The 14,605-nt window shown below is 50.1% G+C and overlaps 1 protein-coding gene across 2 annotated transcripts in view; it reads left to right on the top strand.

The window, feature by feature from the left end:
- Nucleotides 1-14,605, top strand: part of SRGAP3 (SLIT-ROBO Rho GTPase activating protein 3) — a gene marked incomplete at its 5' end in the record, with an annotated part of 125,112 nt that overhangs the window by 81,637 nt on the left and 28,870 nt on the right. For both annotated transcript variants that reach the window (XM_082487490.1, XM_082487489.1), the window contains 2 exons: nucleotides 3,111-3,296; nucleotides 4,775-4,903. In XM_082487490.1, the coding sequence (XP_082343616.1) occupies nucleotides 3,111-3,296; nucleotides 4,775-4,903 (315 nt within the window). The remainder of the gene's footprint in view (nucleotides 1-3,110; nucleotides 3,297-4,774; nucleotides 4,904-14,605) is intronic.

The raw sequence follows: 14,605 nt of genomic DNA, 5'->3' as shown, positions 1-14,605 counted from the left end.
CAGAACGTGTTATTAATATTGGAAAACACAACTTGTGTTGTTAAATAACTAATGAACATTGGAACATATTTTTCTCCCTCCACTGCAGCTAATTAACTTATTTGCAGAAGAGATCCCGGGGACGCAGCTGTGGCAGTTTTTCTTTATGACACAATAGCGTAAGACAGGCACAGCGTGACTCGATTGCAAGTGCCGAGAAGGCACGAGGGAATTGCGGATCAAAGGGCTGATTGCTGCAGTGCAGGTAGTCCCCATTCAAAATGAAGACAGATATTAAACCAAACAGAAATATCTCCAAATTTCTAAGTGCGAGCTGTGCGGCATGGCAGCTGGTGAGGAACACAGTCGGCACAGTGAGCTGTTTCAGCAGCATGGATGCAGAAGTCTGGGGAGAATATTTTAACATGATCATGTTGGGTCCTTTGCACTTTGATAGAGAGGCTTTCAGAGGAGTTTTAAAGCTGGTTCCCATGTCGCCCTTTTAGGTTCAAGCAGGGATAAATAATGGAGGAGAAAGGGCGTTCATAGAATCATAGAATTGTCTAGGTTGGAAGAGACCCTTGGGATCATCAAGTCCAACCATCTACCCTACTCTACAAAGTTCTCCCCTACACCATATCCCCCAACACCACATCTAAACGTCTCTTAAACACATCCAGGGGTGGTGACTCAGCCACCTCCCTGGGCAGTCTATTCCAATGCCTGACCACTCTTTCTGTGAAAAATTCTTTCCTAATGTTCAATCTAAATCTACCCTGTTGGAGCTTGAAGCCATTCCCTCTTGTTCTGTCATTAATTACCTGTGAGAAGAGACCAGCACCAACCTCTCTACAGCGTCCTTTCAAATAGTTGTAGAGAGTGATGAGGTCTCCCCTCAGCCTCCTCCTCCTCAAACTAAATAGTCCCAGCTCCTTCAACCGCTCTTCATATGATTTGTTTGCTAGGCCCTTCACCAGCTTTGTTGCCCTCCTCTGCACTCGCTCCTGCACCTCGATATCTCTCTTGTATTGAGGTGCCCAAAACTGGACGCAATACTTGAGGTGTGGCCTCACCAGTGCTGAGTACAGGGGCACAATCACCTCCCTACTTCTGCTGGCCACGCTATTTCTAATACAAGCCAGGATGCCGTTGGCTTTCTTGGCCACCTGGGCACACTGCCGGCTCATATTCAGCCGCTTGTCAATTAGAACCCCCAGGTCTCTTTCTGCCAGGCAGCTTTCCAGCCAAGTTCGTTAGGGAAAGTTCCCCTGGTCATTAGCAAATAAGTCAGCTGGAGCCTGTGCAAAGGTACCGGGCGGTGGTGGGGCTGGGACCCCCGTTGTGGTACTCTGCGTGGTGGGTCCTGCCTCTCCCTGTGGCTGCCGACAGTCCCCCTGCGGCTGTGGGAGCCACTGGAGTCGATGGACCATGGCAGCGCGTCCCCAGGCCTGTGGCAGAGCAGCGATGCTTTGGGCGAATGGAGACCACCAAAGAATCGTGCTGATGTTTTTCTGGTTGGGTAACCTTCTCACAACCTTTAGGTTTCACAAAAATCATGCAAGTGGGACCACTGTTTAATTGTTGGGGTTTTCTGTTGTGGGGCGTTAGGGCCTCTCTGGGGGCTGCTGAGACCTCTCCCAGTACTGCCTGATGGCACTGACGTGCAGGACTTGTCTTTTTCACATTCCTCTGAGTTTTTCACAAAACGATGGAGACAGTGAAGATGAGGGCTCAGCAAAGCACTCTAGTCTACCTCCTTAGGAAAAATGCAGAAATTGCCTGGTTTGTGTGTGTCCTGTGATGTTCACTGCAGAAAATGCAGTTTGAAATATGTGGCTCAAATCTGTGTTAGAATTTGCAGGATTTTGAAATAAAGCAGCTCAGAAACAAGGCAGAAGCCTTTACTTACTACTCCTTGCAGTTCCCTAAAATTGTAACTGCCAGCGATGGCACATTTGTGCAGACTTCGGTGCAGCATTTGGAGCTTGTTTGCTGCTGACGTTTGTGCTTGGCAAGAGGGAGAGATCATATGTTTCAGCCTAACCTTGTCCAAGTTAAACACTCCTGGTTCCTGCTGACAACCGCAGCTGAGAAAAACTCTGTATTTTCTTCATTAAGGCTTGTGCAAAGTTACTCTGCTTTTGTGGGTTCCTGCTCCTTTTCAGCTTATGGGCCTCGAGGCGACCCTGTCCCAGTGCCGCTGCCGGTGGTGCCCGGGCACTGCGTGGCAGACTGATTTGCAGTGAGAAGTCAGCCGTCTCCAGCCGTGTCAGGGCAATGTGAAACAAAACATCCAAATCTTGAAGGGAGATGATAAAAGGGGACAACGTGACTAAAGGCATAAGAGAGAAGAGCAGATGTGTTCCTCTTGCCAGCTCCATTGAAATGCTCACAATGTGCCCTTTGGGCTTTTGTATCTGAAAGGAAAGGCTGTGGTAGAAGTTTCGCCTGCAGGAGTTTTCCTGGCAGTAGATCAGCATCGCCTATCCAGAATCACTGATGGCGATCTTGAATTTAAAGGACTAGGTGTTGCTGCAGTCCACCCTGGCACTGACCGTGCCCAGCAGCAGCAAGAGGAGAATTAAGTGGTGGTAGGAGACAAACTCCATTTCTGCTTGGAAATTGCAGCTCCTCCACCTTCAAGGTGGGATCTTCTGTGAGGATGGTAGAGATGGGGTTATGGTGATGGGTTGGCTTAGCAAGTTCAAGTGTAGGAACGGGGGGGTTGGGTCAAAAGTGACTTCAGGTTGACTTTGGCCTCCTCGCAGTCTCTTGCCATGGAGACCCTTATCCCAGCTGCAAAGCACTGGAAGTTATTTCTCATTTCCCTGTAGGAAGATACACAGTGCTCTTTCAACGCAGGTGTGTGCTGGAGGCACATCTCAGCCTGTCCCCGCAGTGGGGACAATGGTTCTTCCACCAGCTCTGTGCCATTTCCAAACAGGGCTAGTGCTGGGGTTCATTTTATGGGCTTTTCCTTCCCACCTTGTTGCTCCTTAATGCCATAGTGGCCTCAAACAGCCCTGGCACGGCTGAGACTGTTCCACACTGCCCATGGCTGTCATCTCCTTGTGCACTGATGCTTTGTGTGCCTGTGGGGCAGGCGATTCACAACACTTCTGTTTCCTCAGGTGATGAAGACCTACCACATGTATCATGCCGAAAGCATCAGCGCTGAGAGCAAGCTGAAGGAGGCGGAGAAGCAGGAGGAAAAGCAGTTCAACAAGTCAGGGGACATCAGCGTGAACCTGCTGCGGCACGAGGACAGGCCTCAGCGGCGGAGCTCCGTCAAGAAGATCGAGAAGATGAAGGAGAAGGTGGGTGGGAGGGAAGGATGGGGGAGGCGAGCTGGGGTGGGGGTCCCTGTGGGCAGGAGGGTCCAGCTCCAGCCCTGCCCGTTTCCGCGCAGCCGTTCCTGTGTCCCTGGGGCGGGTTAGGGAGGATGTTGGCTCATCTCTGTTTTGCTGAAGGGCAGCCTGAGGTGGGCCATGATGGGTCTCTTCACTGCTTCCTGGCTGCGGAGAAGTGCCAAAACCACCCACTAGTGAGGATTTGACCCAAAGTTGGCACTGCTCAGCAAGAAATGGGGATGGGGGACATTAGGCAGTGCATGTTTGGAGGGGGTGTTGGACCCTCACGGGAGCCACGTGGCCACCCGTGACATCTTCCAGGTTGGCTTGCTGGAGGGAGGGCTGAGAAGGGCGGCTGGAGAGGCCGCGGAGGCTGACGGCTCCAAGGACACAAGGCAGAGGCAGGCGGTGCGGTGCCCGTTCACTGGCTGCTCACGTCAGGCCCCGGGGCTCTGCGGGGACCCGAGGGGCTGCGCTGGCACCGGGGAGGGCAGCGCACCAGTGTGGCCAGCTTGGCACAGCGATGCCTTCTGACCCAGACACGGGACCCTGCTGCTGGGGGTTGTGGTTTGTTCAGGACTTATTTTTTAAAAAATAAAGCGCTTTTAACAATGGGCAATTGGTGTCGCAGATTTCCTTCAGTCAGAGACACGTGGCAGGCAAAAAAAAAGGGTCAGATATATAAAATAACAGTGTTTCTTCCTTCACAGACTGTCTGGGAGTTGAAGTGCAGCATTTAGTTGGCTTTGCTAGTCAAAACACTTAACTCCATTCTGGCTTCAGCAAATCCCCCCAGATCTCATGGTCTCCAAAACTGTAATTTTTCTGTTAAGTTCGAGGAAAAAGCAATAGCTTCCCCAGCGGGGACATGTTTGCTCACATGTTGATCCAGCACTGGGACATTGTCTAGCAGCATGCTTCTTTGAAGGGTTAATCCTTTGTGCTAAACCTTTAGACTAGTGATCTGCCTGAGCAAATGCCCCAGATCTGAGCACATCTGCTTTCCTACAGAGTTTTGAATTCTGGGTCCTGTTCTAAATTTTGTAGTGTGGGCCTCTGGGCCAGATTCCACTTTGATACAGCTGCATAAATCTGGAACGAGTCCAAAAGTATGTCAGCATATCTGGGAGGAAAAATTTGGCCCTCTAATTTTGATTGATGCCAAAACCTCCGCGAATGCACAGATAAAGGAAGAGCAGCTGTGCTCAGGATGCACTGGGTACATCTGAGCAGAACGCTCTCGTTGTGCCTTGGCTGATGGTACCAGGGGTGTTCAGCTGTGATCTCCTCCATCCTGGCAAGGGTGCCTGTTTTCATAGCCCATACCAAATTTTATTAATTAGCACGTCACACCCAGGCTGCAGGGTGCTGTGGGGCCCTGCAGCAAGAGAAGCTGTGAAAGTAGTATCCTATTTGTGCTCTGACACTCCCTTTTGCTTCTTCAGAGACAAGCCAAATATTCTGAAAACAAGCTGAAGTGTACTAAAGCCAGGAACGACTACCTGCTGAACCTGGCAGCCACCAACGCAGCTGTCAGTAAATACTACATCCACGACGTCTCTGACCTCATTGATGTAAGTGCATCCTGCCTGTTTTCTATGGATAAGCGCACAGCTAAGTCTTAAGCGTGATTTGGTCTGTAAATGCACTCTCATGTGGTGGTAATGAAGGGGTACTTGGTGGGGCTTTAAAATATGCTTAACTGGGGCCTGAAAATGTGCTGTAAATTTGGATTTTTTTTTTTTTTTTTGTTCTCTGTAGCGGTGTTTTTCCTCCCAGCTGCACGCAGACATTTGTCTTTCCTTACAGTTGATGTAGGCATATATGAGCAGAGCTAAAGCTGCCATTGTATGGGAGTCATAGAATCATAGAATGGTTTAGGTTGGAAGGGACCTTTAAAGACCATCTAGTCCAACCCTCTGCCCTGGGCAGGGACACCTCCCACCAGCCCAGGTTGCTCCAAGCCCCGTCCAACCTGGCCTTGAACACCTCCAGGGATGGGGCAGCCACAGCTTCTCTGGGCAACAGCTAGGGTCAGCCTCCTCTGAACTTTATGGTGGCCACGTGATCACACAACAAAGTAATGGATTCATGTTTATGCTACATATAAGCTTCTTTCATCAGTGTTTGGAAAAAAATACGGAGTTTTTCATTATAACTGCAGCGTATGAACCAGCCTGAACCAAACACTTTCCTGAGCTTATAAGCAGGGAAGTGCAGGTTGAACTGCGTGGTTGAGGCACATCTAATACACAGTTACAAACTAGAAATCGCTTGAATGTTTTCTGCACCTTTCACTGTATCCCGAGCATGCTAAGGTCTGGTTGTCCCTGGTGTATGTTGGCTCTGCCCTCAGAACCACAGACACGGTGCTTTCCTTCACGTTAGAGTGATGGCTTCATCTGCTGGGGCTCCCACAGGGCAGGATGTCCTCCAGATGGAGCTTCTCAGAGTCCAGAGCCTTTGGGGGAGAGTTTGCCTTGGGGCAAGCCAGGTGAGCCTGAGGTCTCCTCCTGGCCCATCGATTAGTCTGCATTTGAAACAGATAAACTCTTATGAAGATCAGATACATCCTTGGTTTTGTTTCTGAAACAGAAAATTTTCCTTTCTAATCCATGTACCTGCAGTTTCTATCGGTATGAGCAGGCACCGGGCTCTCCTCAGCTTTGGTGGCAGTTAGGCACATGGGGCAGCACTTTCCTGCCAGGGTGGGCGCTTGCGGAGTTGCATGCTCATGGCCTGAAGTGGCCTCAGGGCAGGAACTGCTGGAAGCAGTTTTCGTAGCGATGGTAGGAATTGGAATTTGTGTGTGTATCGGGGACTCTTATGAACTGCTTTTAAATGATTCAAGAGAAGGGATATCCATTTCTGCCTTTAATAGGTGTCTTCACAGTGGTACACATTGTGCTATGCAGTTTCTTTCTGCTGGAGTTCCTTCAATGAGCACATAAACAACTGATCTATAAGTACCGGGTTAGTCCTCTGGCTTCATCATTACCTAAATGGGTAATCTGAAAATGTGCTGGAGTGTTTATCTCCTTTACTAACCCACTAACGTATATTTATTCTTCTAAGCAGTAATTAAAGTAAATCTGATGCAAACCCCCTGATGATTTCAAGATTTTGAGATACTATAAAATATTCTCAGTATGCCCTTTTTGTTCTCTTTATTATATAAGATGTATTTAGCCATATTAAATATACAAACTAATAACTTGATCATGGAGACAGTTGAACAGCGAAGTAGGATAGCAGCTTGATTTGTCTGTGGGGTTTCTGTTTTTTGTTCTGTATATTCTCTCTCTCACATTTATTTTTTAATGAAGAGTGACTTATTTTCATGGAGTTTTGGGGACTTTGATTTCCTGGAGAGTTGCCAAATTCCATTTTAGTTCTGGCTGTTTGTATTATTCCTCCCAACTTTATTTCCTTGCCGATGCTTCCACTGGAGTCAGCAGATGGCTTTTCTTCCGCACTCCAGGAATCTCTTCAGGGGACTTTTAACTAAAACGTCTGCAACTCTGTGCAGCTAAATTCCCCTAATTGTATATTCTATTCATCGAAGAAAACAAAATATAGGATGTGTGAGCTGCACACGGGTGTCCTGATTTTAAATCCCCAAAGGAAGAGCAGTTTATTTGAACAGACTTCTTACAAATTCAGTATATTTTGCAAGAGCATGGCAAGAAGGGTTTCAGCATGCTCCAGGAGATGGGGGTCCCATTCACTGTGTCCCACTCGTATGGGAAGTGGTTGAAAGAAAAGACAGCCATCGGGTCCAACAGCGTTGCGCTTTCTGGTGGTGTGTAATCCACGTAAAGGAAAACGAATCACAGAATCACAGAATTTTCAGAGTTGGAAGGGACCTCTAGAGATCATCTAGTCCAACTCTCCTGCTAAAGCAGGATTGCCTAGAGCACATTACTCAGGACTGCATCCAGGCGGGTCTTGAAAATCTCCAGGGAAGGGGACTCCACAACCTGCCTGGGCAGCCTGTTCCAGTGCTCTGTCACCCTCACCGTAAAGAACTGTTTCCGTGTATTTGAACGGAACTTCCTGTGTTCTAACTTGTGCCCATTACCCCTCGTCCTGTCACTGGGAACCATTGAAAAGAGCCTGGCTCCATCCTCCTTCAACCCACCCTTTAGATACTTGTACGCCATAATAAGGTCTCCCCTCAGCCTTCTCTTCTCCAGGCTAAAGAGTCCCAGCTCTCTCAGCCTTTCCTCATAAGGCAGATGCTCCAATCCCTTAATCATCTCAGTTGCCCTTCGCTGGACTTGCTCCAGCAGTTCCCTGTCCCTCTTGAACTGGGGAGCCCAAAACTGGACGCAGCATGGGAAATAAACAGGAGGAGCTGGTGGCCATTGTACAGCAAGGAAACTAAAACGAAGAAAACAGATATTTTTAGATGTAGTTATTAAGTTAGTGTTTTAATCTCGGTACATTTAACAACGATCAGAAGATGGTGCCTCTCACTCTTGGGAATGGCAGTCCTGTGCCAAACAGCGGGTCTGTACTGTGGCAGTACGCAGGACGGGGGTCCTGTGTCCCGTGGGGCAGCTCTGCCCTTGTGTGGGCAGCAGCAGTGCAGCTCAGAGCGGGGAAGGTGAGTGTTGCCCGTGAGCGAGAGCCGGCAGAGCCCTCGGCTGTAGCAGCATGAGCAGCGCAGGGTGATGGAGGGCACCAGCGCCTGCCTGACAGGAGGAGCGGGACTGCAGGGAGAGATGAGCGCTGAGGGGCTTCATGGTCGGAACAGAGTTCTGGATTAGCTCAAAACCTGGCTGGCCATGCTTCACTAGGGTCCTGGCAGTGTCCGTATTGCACTTAAGCAAATTCTCCTGGCTCCTCCACCCTGCATCGCCGAGGGGGATGATTAACGACATATCAGCCTGTCTTTGCGGAACCTCAGAGGGGTGATGGGGGATCTCTCGCACACCCTTCCTATCAAGCACAAATTGCCATGTGCAGTCTTTTGATTTGTACGCAAATCTGAACCGTCAGGACACTGAAGTAGTTAATTTAGCAGCGTTTCCCCCAAATCCCAGATGGCCCTGTGTCATCTCTTAGGCACAGCCTTGACATTTCTTGTGCCCTCCGTGTCACTGCAGAGTAGTGACTTTTATAACAAAGCCGTTCTGCTAATCTCCCGCTCCGGAGAGAAAGAAGGTCCCAGCTGCTCTGGGAGAGGGCGGAGGGCTCTCCCAGGGCTTCGGTTTTAATGAGAAATGTAAAAATCCATCAGAAGAGCCGTGAAGTGGCACAGAGCATGTCTGTCCCTCCCTCTGTCTCCAGTGGCCTTTTTGTTTTGTCCTTTAGCAAGGAAGAGAAGAATATAAAGACAGATCAAATTGGACTTGGACTTAAAGTACACCATTGTGCCCCTTCCCTCGAAAGAAGCACGTGTTTATAGTAAAACGCCTGGGTTTTCTCTCCTTTCTGTCATTAACTATGTGACCAAGTTAATCTCTTTGGCCCCATATGTGAAGTGGAGATAAAGCTGCTTATCCATCCCTCTGGAGTTCTGTGTGAAATGGCTGCAAAATATTTTGAAGTGGTCACATGAAAGATATCACTAGATTTAGCAGAGTAAAATGTAACAGTCGGTGTCTATATGTACTGATCCACCGAAACTTGTTCAGCCTCCTGTAAATCCTTTTGAAACAGCAGCTTGCTCCTCTGTGGATTAGTGTGTTCACCATATCTGAGACAAACAAACAAGTAAAGGAGGGGAGACCTGAGGATTTAATACTACACTTTAGTGCTGAATTGCTCAGTCCCTGGAAAACTTAGCTGATGGCATTGTCATTTTACACATGGTCAAATGATGCTTAGTCAAGTTAGGAAACAGAAATGGGGGGCAAAATTGTTATGCCAGAAATCTTTGGTTGGCTTTACTTTCCTGACAGTAAAGCTGTAGCTGTTGTGGCAATCTCAAGAGAGTAGAGGCCAGAAAATATATGTGTAAATGCATAATATATCTTTAAAGAAAGAGTGAAGAAAAAATGAGGGGAAAAAAGGGACCAGAGCAGAGCAAGTAAGGGAACTGTTTGTTTCCAGCTTGTGCTGCGTACTGCGGAGTCCTGGGAATGAGGCTGCTGTACCTGGCAAGGGAAGCGATGGGTGGCAGACTCGCGGGGACTCTCAGGTTTTAGTCTGGGATTTGCCACTTGCCGGGGTGAGACAGGTGGTCCTGCGCCACCAACAGCCTTGTGTGCAGGGTTCAGCCTCCCGAATAAGAAGGATACTTGGAGGGCCTGAAGCCACAGACCCTAAAAGTTGATTAGGATCAACTTTTAGGCGTTTCCTGCAGCTCATGTCGTTGTCGTTTCTATCAGTGGCTAATTGCCTGGGCATGTCTGTGCCGGCAGAGCCAGCACTGGCAGCAGCTTCTCTTTGTGCGGTGCTTTCCGCATGTGATTGCACAGGGACATTCCCTGGCCTGGGTAGCTCTGCATGACGCCACCGGCTTCAATGAAGATACACTGATTTATACAAGCAGAGGGGCGCTTCTGGGGGTTTGCTCTGTTGTTTGAAGCAATTTTTCAAGCATAAAGAGCCTTTTAGTTCCACAAAGGCACTGAGGTTTCTCCCATGCTGTCCTTTGAGTGGACTTTCTGCTGGATACCACATTCCTGCCAGAACCAGGTATGTTTTTTCATGGAAACTCCATGTAAAGCATCACTGTCACTGCACCGTCATGCGGAGCAGTGTCTGTAACTTAAAACTCGTGCTCACCCAGGGAGCAGTGCCTGTACAGCAGCTTACCGTGCTGTGTGTCTGCAGCTAGGAGATCTGGCTTCAGGGTATTTCAAATAAAGTCAACAGTGCAGCAATAAAAAGAATAAACAGCTTCCATCGGGAGGAATTAGGCTGTCTCAAGAGGCTCAGTGCTCTTTGCTGCACGGCTGCTGTGTCCCTGTTACGGTTTCCCGCAAAGGTGGCAGTTTGGGGGTGCCACGGGCAGCCCATAGCACCCGAGCCCATCAGCTCTCCCTGCCACCGGGGAGGGAGCTTCTGGGAAACAGAAAATACGTGGTTTTAGGAGGTGCTGTTACTAACTTTGCAGAGGGCTGTGAGCTGAGGAACTTGGGGTGTCACACAGCCACCTGTGTGCAAGTGCTTTGCGGTGGGAGGCTGCAGGGGATGCTGGTGGCATCCATGATGTCCACTGGCACCCCTGTACATGCACAGGTGATCATAGAATCATAGCATCGTTATGGCTGGAAAAGACCTTTAAGATCATCAAGTCCAGCCATTATCTAACTCTTCCGGGCCCACTTCTAAACCATGTCCCTGAGCACCATATCTAGATGGCTTTTAAATACATCCAAAGATGGTGATTCCACCGCTTCCCTGGGCAGCCTGTGCCAGTCTTTGATAACCCTTTCAGTGTAGAAGTTTTTCCTAATGTCTAACCTAAACCTCCCCTGGCACAACTTGAGGCCGTTTCCTCTTGTCCTATAGGTTGTAACTTATGAGAAGAGACCAACCCCCCCCTCACTACACCATCCTTTCAGGGAGCTGTAGAGAGCGATAAGGTCTCCCCTCAGCCTCCTTTTCTCCAGGCTCGGTAATACCAGGAGAGACTATCAGCCACTGTTCAAGGGTGGCAATTCCCAAAGTGTGACAAGACTGAGCTATTGCAAAGGAAAATTGCTGAATGCCACAGAATCCAAGGAGTCAGTACTCAGGGTAATGCCAGATGCTTTTGAGAAAAAATTCCATGTGAAATCTTCCCTTCCCTTTGAATGCTGAACTTGTGTTGAAGCTGGCGGTTTTTTGCAATGCCCAGAAACCGGTTGCTACCGAAAACCAGGGCAGGCACTTTCCTAACATGCAGCAGCCCTTGAAGTCTCTGATGATTACACTGTGCCGGCTGCTTCACACACTGGTGCCTAGAGAAGAAGAGACAGAGCCGGGACTTCCACGAAATTCTCAGAGAAACACACAAAGGGGAGGGGAGAAGAAAAAGAAAGAAAAGACTTCAAACTCCTGCTCCCAGCTCCAGAACAAATGGCATTTTCTCACCCCCCTCATCCCTTTGATGGAAAATAAATTAGAACCACAAATAGTAATCCTTAGCCCTTCTGCAGTGCCTTTCATCTGGAGAGCTCAAAGCTCTTCGTATATTAATTCATTAAGTCTGGCAACACCCCTGCAAAGGGTGGAAATATTACAGTGTTCAACTTGAGAAATAAACCCACACCCCGGAGGTGAAGCAAGCTGGTTTTGGCCAAAACACTGAGGAAGCAGCCAAATCTGTGTGTCTCCCACCACCCACCGCAGAGCAGCACCGCAGGAGGGGCCGGGGGCTGCAGAGGACCACCACTGGCACTAACCCCACTGCCAGTAACCCCATTTTAGACACAGGAGTGGAAACAGAGAGATACTAAAAGGTTCGCCCGAAGCCAGGAGGAAAGCCAGCAGGTCTCCAGCCCTGTGTGAGCATCTCAACGTCTTCCCTCGGGCAGTCGCTGCCGGGCAGCTAAGGGAGAGCCAGCTCTTCCCCAGGACCTAGTCACGCTGCCGAGCCGAGGGTGACCTCTGGTGAAAATCAGGCCTGGGATGGTGTAAACCGACGGGGTGGTAAGTGAGCCGTGCCACTGATCACAACCGGGGCACCAAACTGCATTTTAAGAACTAAGCAACATCCAGCGGGTGGAAAATACGAGAATCCGAACCACTCCGCACTCCAGCAGTGACCTTCAGTCGCTGCTCAGCAGCGGGCAGAGAGCTGCCCCATCCCCATGGGACAGGTAGACATCCCCACAGAGCTCCGCTGCTTCATTTGCCCTCCTCGCATATTCGGCCGGTTGACAGCAGTTCCCCCCGACGCACTGGGCCAACTGCTCCAAGCCGTCTTCGCAAGAGAGGTGCTGGCAGCGAGGACGGTGATGGGCGGCTCTGGGGGAACCTGACAGCATTTAATAGGAATGATGGAGCTCTGAAATCCCTCAGACACACTGAGGGATTGTACATAGCTGAGGCTGCAACAGTGCTGGGCTCCAGAGAGAACAAAACTACTTACCAAAGTACCGATGCATCAAACTACTGATGCGTCTGTCTCATTTCCTCACTGCTTAAATAGTTAAAACATATTTGTTGTGTCTGTCACAGAGTGTGAGGTAAGGTTTTACCAGGTCATGACAAGGCTGGGTGCTGTGTGAGAGCCGAACTCATACCTGAAAGTATCTTCAGATCTTAGGAGGAATGTTCAAAGAGAATACAAAATGTTTCTGTTCTCATTTGTTTTTATGGAAAACATTTATTTGCTAAGTATTAAATATGCAGAAAGCAAAACGTTCATGCCTTTGCACCCTGCAGTCCCCTCAAAGCAAAACACCGTCGAAACAAACCCTGTTGCGAAAGGTATTCTAGCCCAGGTACGATAAATGCTCGTAAAAAAGCAACGCTCCACCACAACAAACAGGCTCTGCGCGGGAAGATGGATCCAGGCGGCAAAGGAAATTAAACCACACCAGGAGCAGGCAGAAAGGGCTGAGACCCATCAGCAGCCGCAAATAATTGCTGAGAAAAGACGGGAAGAAGCAAATAAATGTGAGAGCTGGCTTCCTTTGAGGAGTATTCCCTGATACTCCCCACCAGTTCGGTGCTGGGCAGGAGCGGGCGCTCGGGGACGCTGAGAGGAAGCGGTGCAGTGATGGAGGCACTCACTGCACTGCGCCGGGGCTCCCAGGGTTGCTGAGCTCTTCAGCACTGGAAAGTGGGAGCAGCCCTCAAAAGTGCACTATATTTTGAACATAAACACAATATCCCCCAGACTGACCCCATCTTTTAAGCTTTAGCAATCTGAGGCCAACCCAAACCTAACGAGCAACTCCTCTGCCTGACGAAGAGGGTGCTGAGGGAACCTGAAGCCAAGCAGAAGTGGGTCCCCTGGCTGCGCAGAGGTGTGCCACAGCCCAGCACCACCCGGCCAGATCCCTCCTCTGCCCACAGAGTGCCAGCACTGGCGTACCCCCTGGGGACACCGTCCACGCCAAGGCGGACTCGGCTGCAGCTCACAGGTGCGACCGCACATCTGACAGCGCAGGACCCAACTGCCCTGGGTTCCCTCCACGTGTTCCCGTATTTCTGACCCACAGCAAAACCGTGCTTGTTGTCACAACGGAGTATGTAAGCTGTCACAGCCTGTTAAACGGGGGATCATCAGGTTTTTGGGGTCTGAGGCCAGGCATCGGGAAGCCCGTGCTATAACGCCAAGGGGATGTGATGGACGCTGCCAGGGTGGCTTCCTCCTATAGCCATTGCCAAGCACAGCTGGGAGAAGAGATGGCTCCAGGGGGACCTTTGAACCCCTTCCAGCCCCTAAAGGGGTTCCAGGAGAGCTGGGGAGGGACTCTTGATCAGGGAGGGGAGCCATGGGACAAGGGGGAATGGTTTTACACTGAAAGAGGGGAGACTGAGATGAGATCTGAGGAAGAAATTCTTGGCTGTGAGGGTGGTGAGCCCCTGGCGCAGGTTGCCCCAAGAAGCTGTGGCTGCCCCATCCCTGGAGGTGTTCAAGGCCAGGTTGGACGGGGCTTGGAGCAACCTGGGCTGGTGGGAGGTGTCCCTGCCCAGGGTAGGGGGGTGGCGCTGGATGAGCTTTAAAGGTCCCTTCCAACCTAAACCATCCTGCGATTCTATGTGCACAATTCTGTTTTCAGGGCGCAGAACTGCTGTTGGCTGGTCTTGGTGGGAGAGCAGGTCCTTATCCGGCATCGCCATGGGGGTCTTGGCCCCACTCCACCTGCGTGGCAGCCCCCTGGATGATGGCTTGCCAGCTGCCCGAGCTGGGCGGGTTGGTGGGAGGGCTCCCTGCTGATGGTCTGAGTGCGGAGCTCGCCTCTTGTCCCCTGCAGCTGCCGGGGATGCCGTGCACTGCTGCTCCCACGGCTGTCCCTGCCCGTCCCCGGCTGCGGGGTGCTCGGAGTGTGCCCAGACATGGCTGGGAAGAGCAGGGCAGCTGTGGAGGTGCATCCTCTCGACTCAATGGTTTCTGCATGCAACCCTGGAGCGGTCATACAGGACTTCATGCTAAAATTGCCTTGTGGGAGAGACTCACAGCACTATAACAAGGTTTTACCCCAAGTAGTGAATAGAAATTCACCCCAGTTCCTCGTTTTTTGTGTTGCTTGCTGATTTATCAAGGCAGAGCTATACCAGTCCTTAACTGCCTATGTTTTCAACTATAATAAGATTAGAAGCTAAATCAAAGCAGGATAAATGGTGGATTATGACCACTTGATAGTTCCTGAAAAAATCCTCAT

This window comes from Vanellus vanellus (genome assembly GCF_965231255.1).
Source record: "Vanellus vanellus genome assembly, chromosome: 9".
Taxonomy (NCBI): Eukaryota; Metazoa; Chordata; class Aves; order Charadriiformes; family Charadriidae; genus Vanellus; species Vanellus vanellus.
The sequence above is the reverse complement of the archived record's forward strand: the minus strand, read 5'-3'. Positions and strand labels throughout refer to the sequence as shown.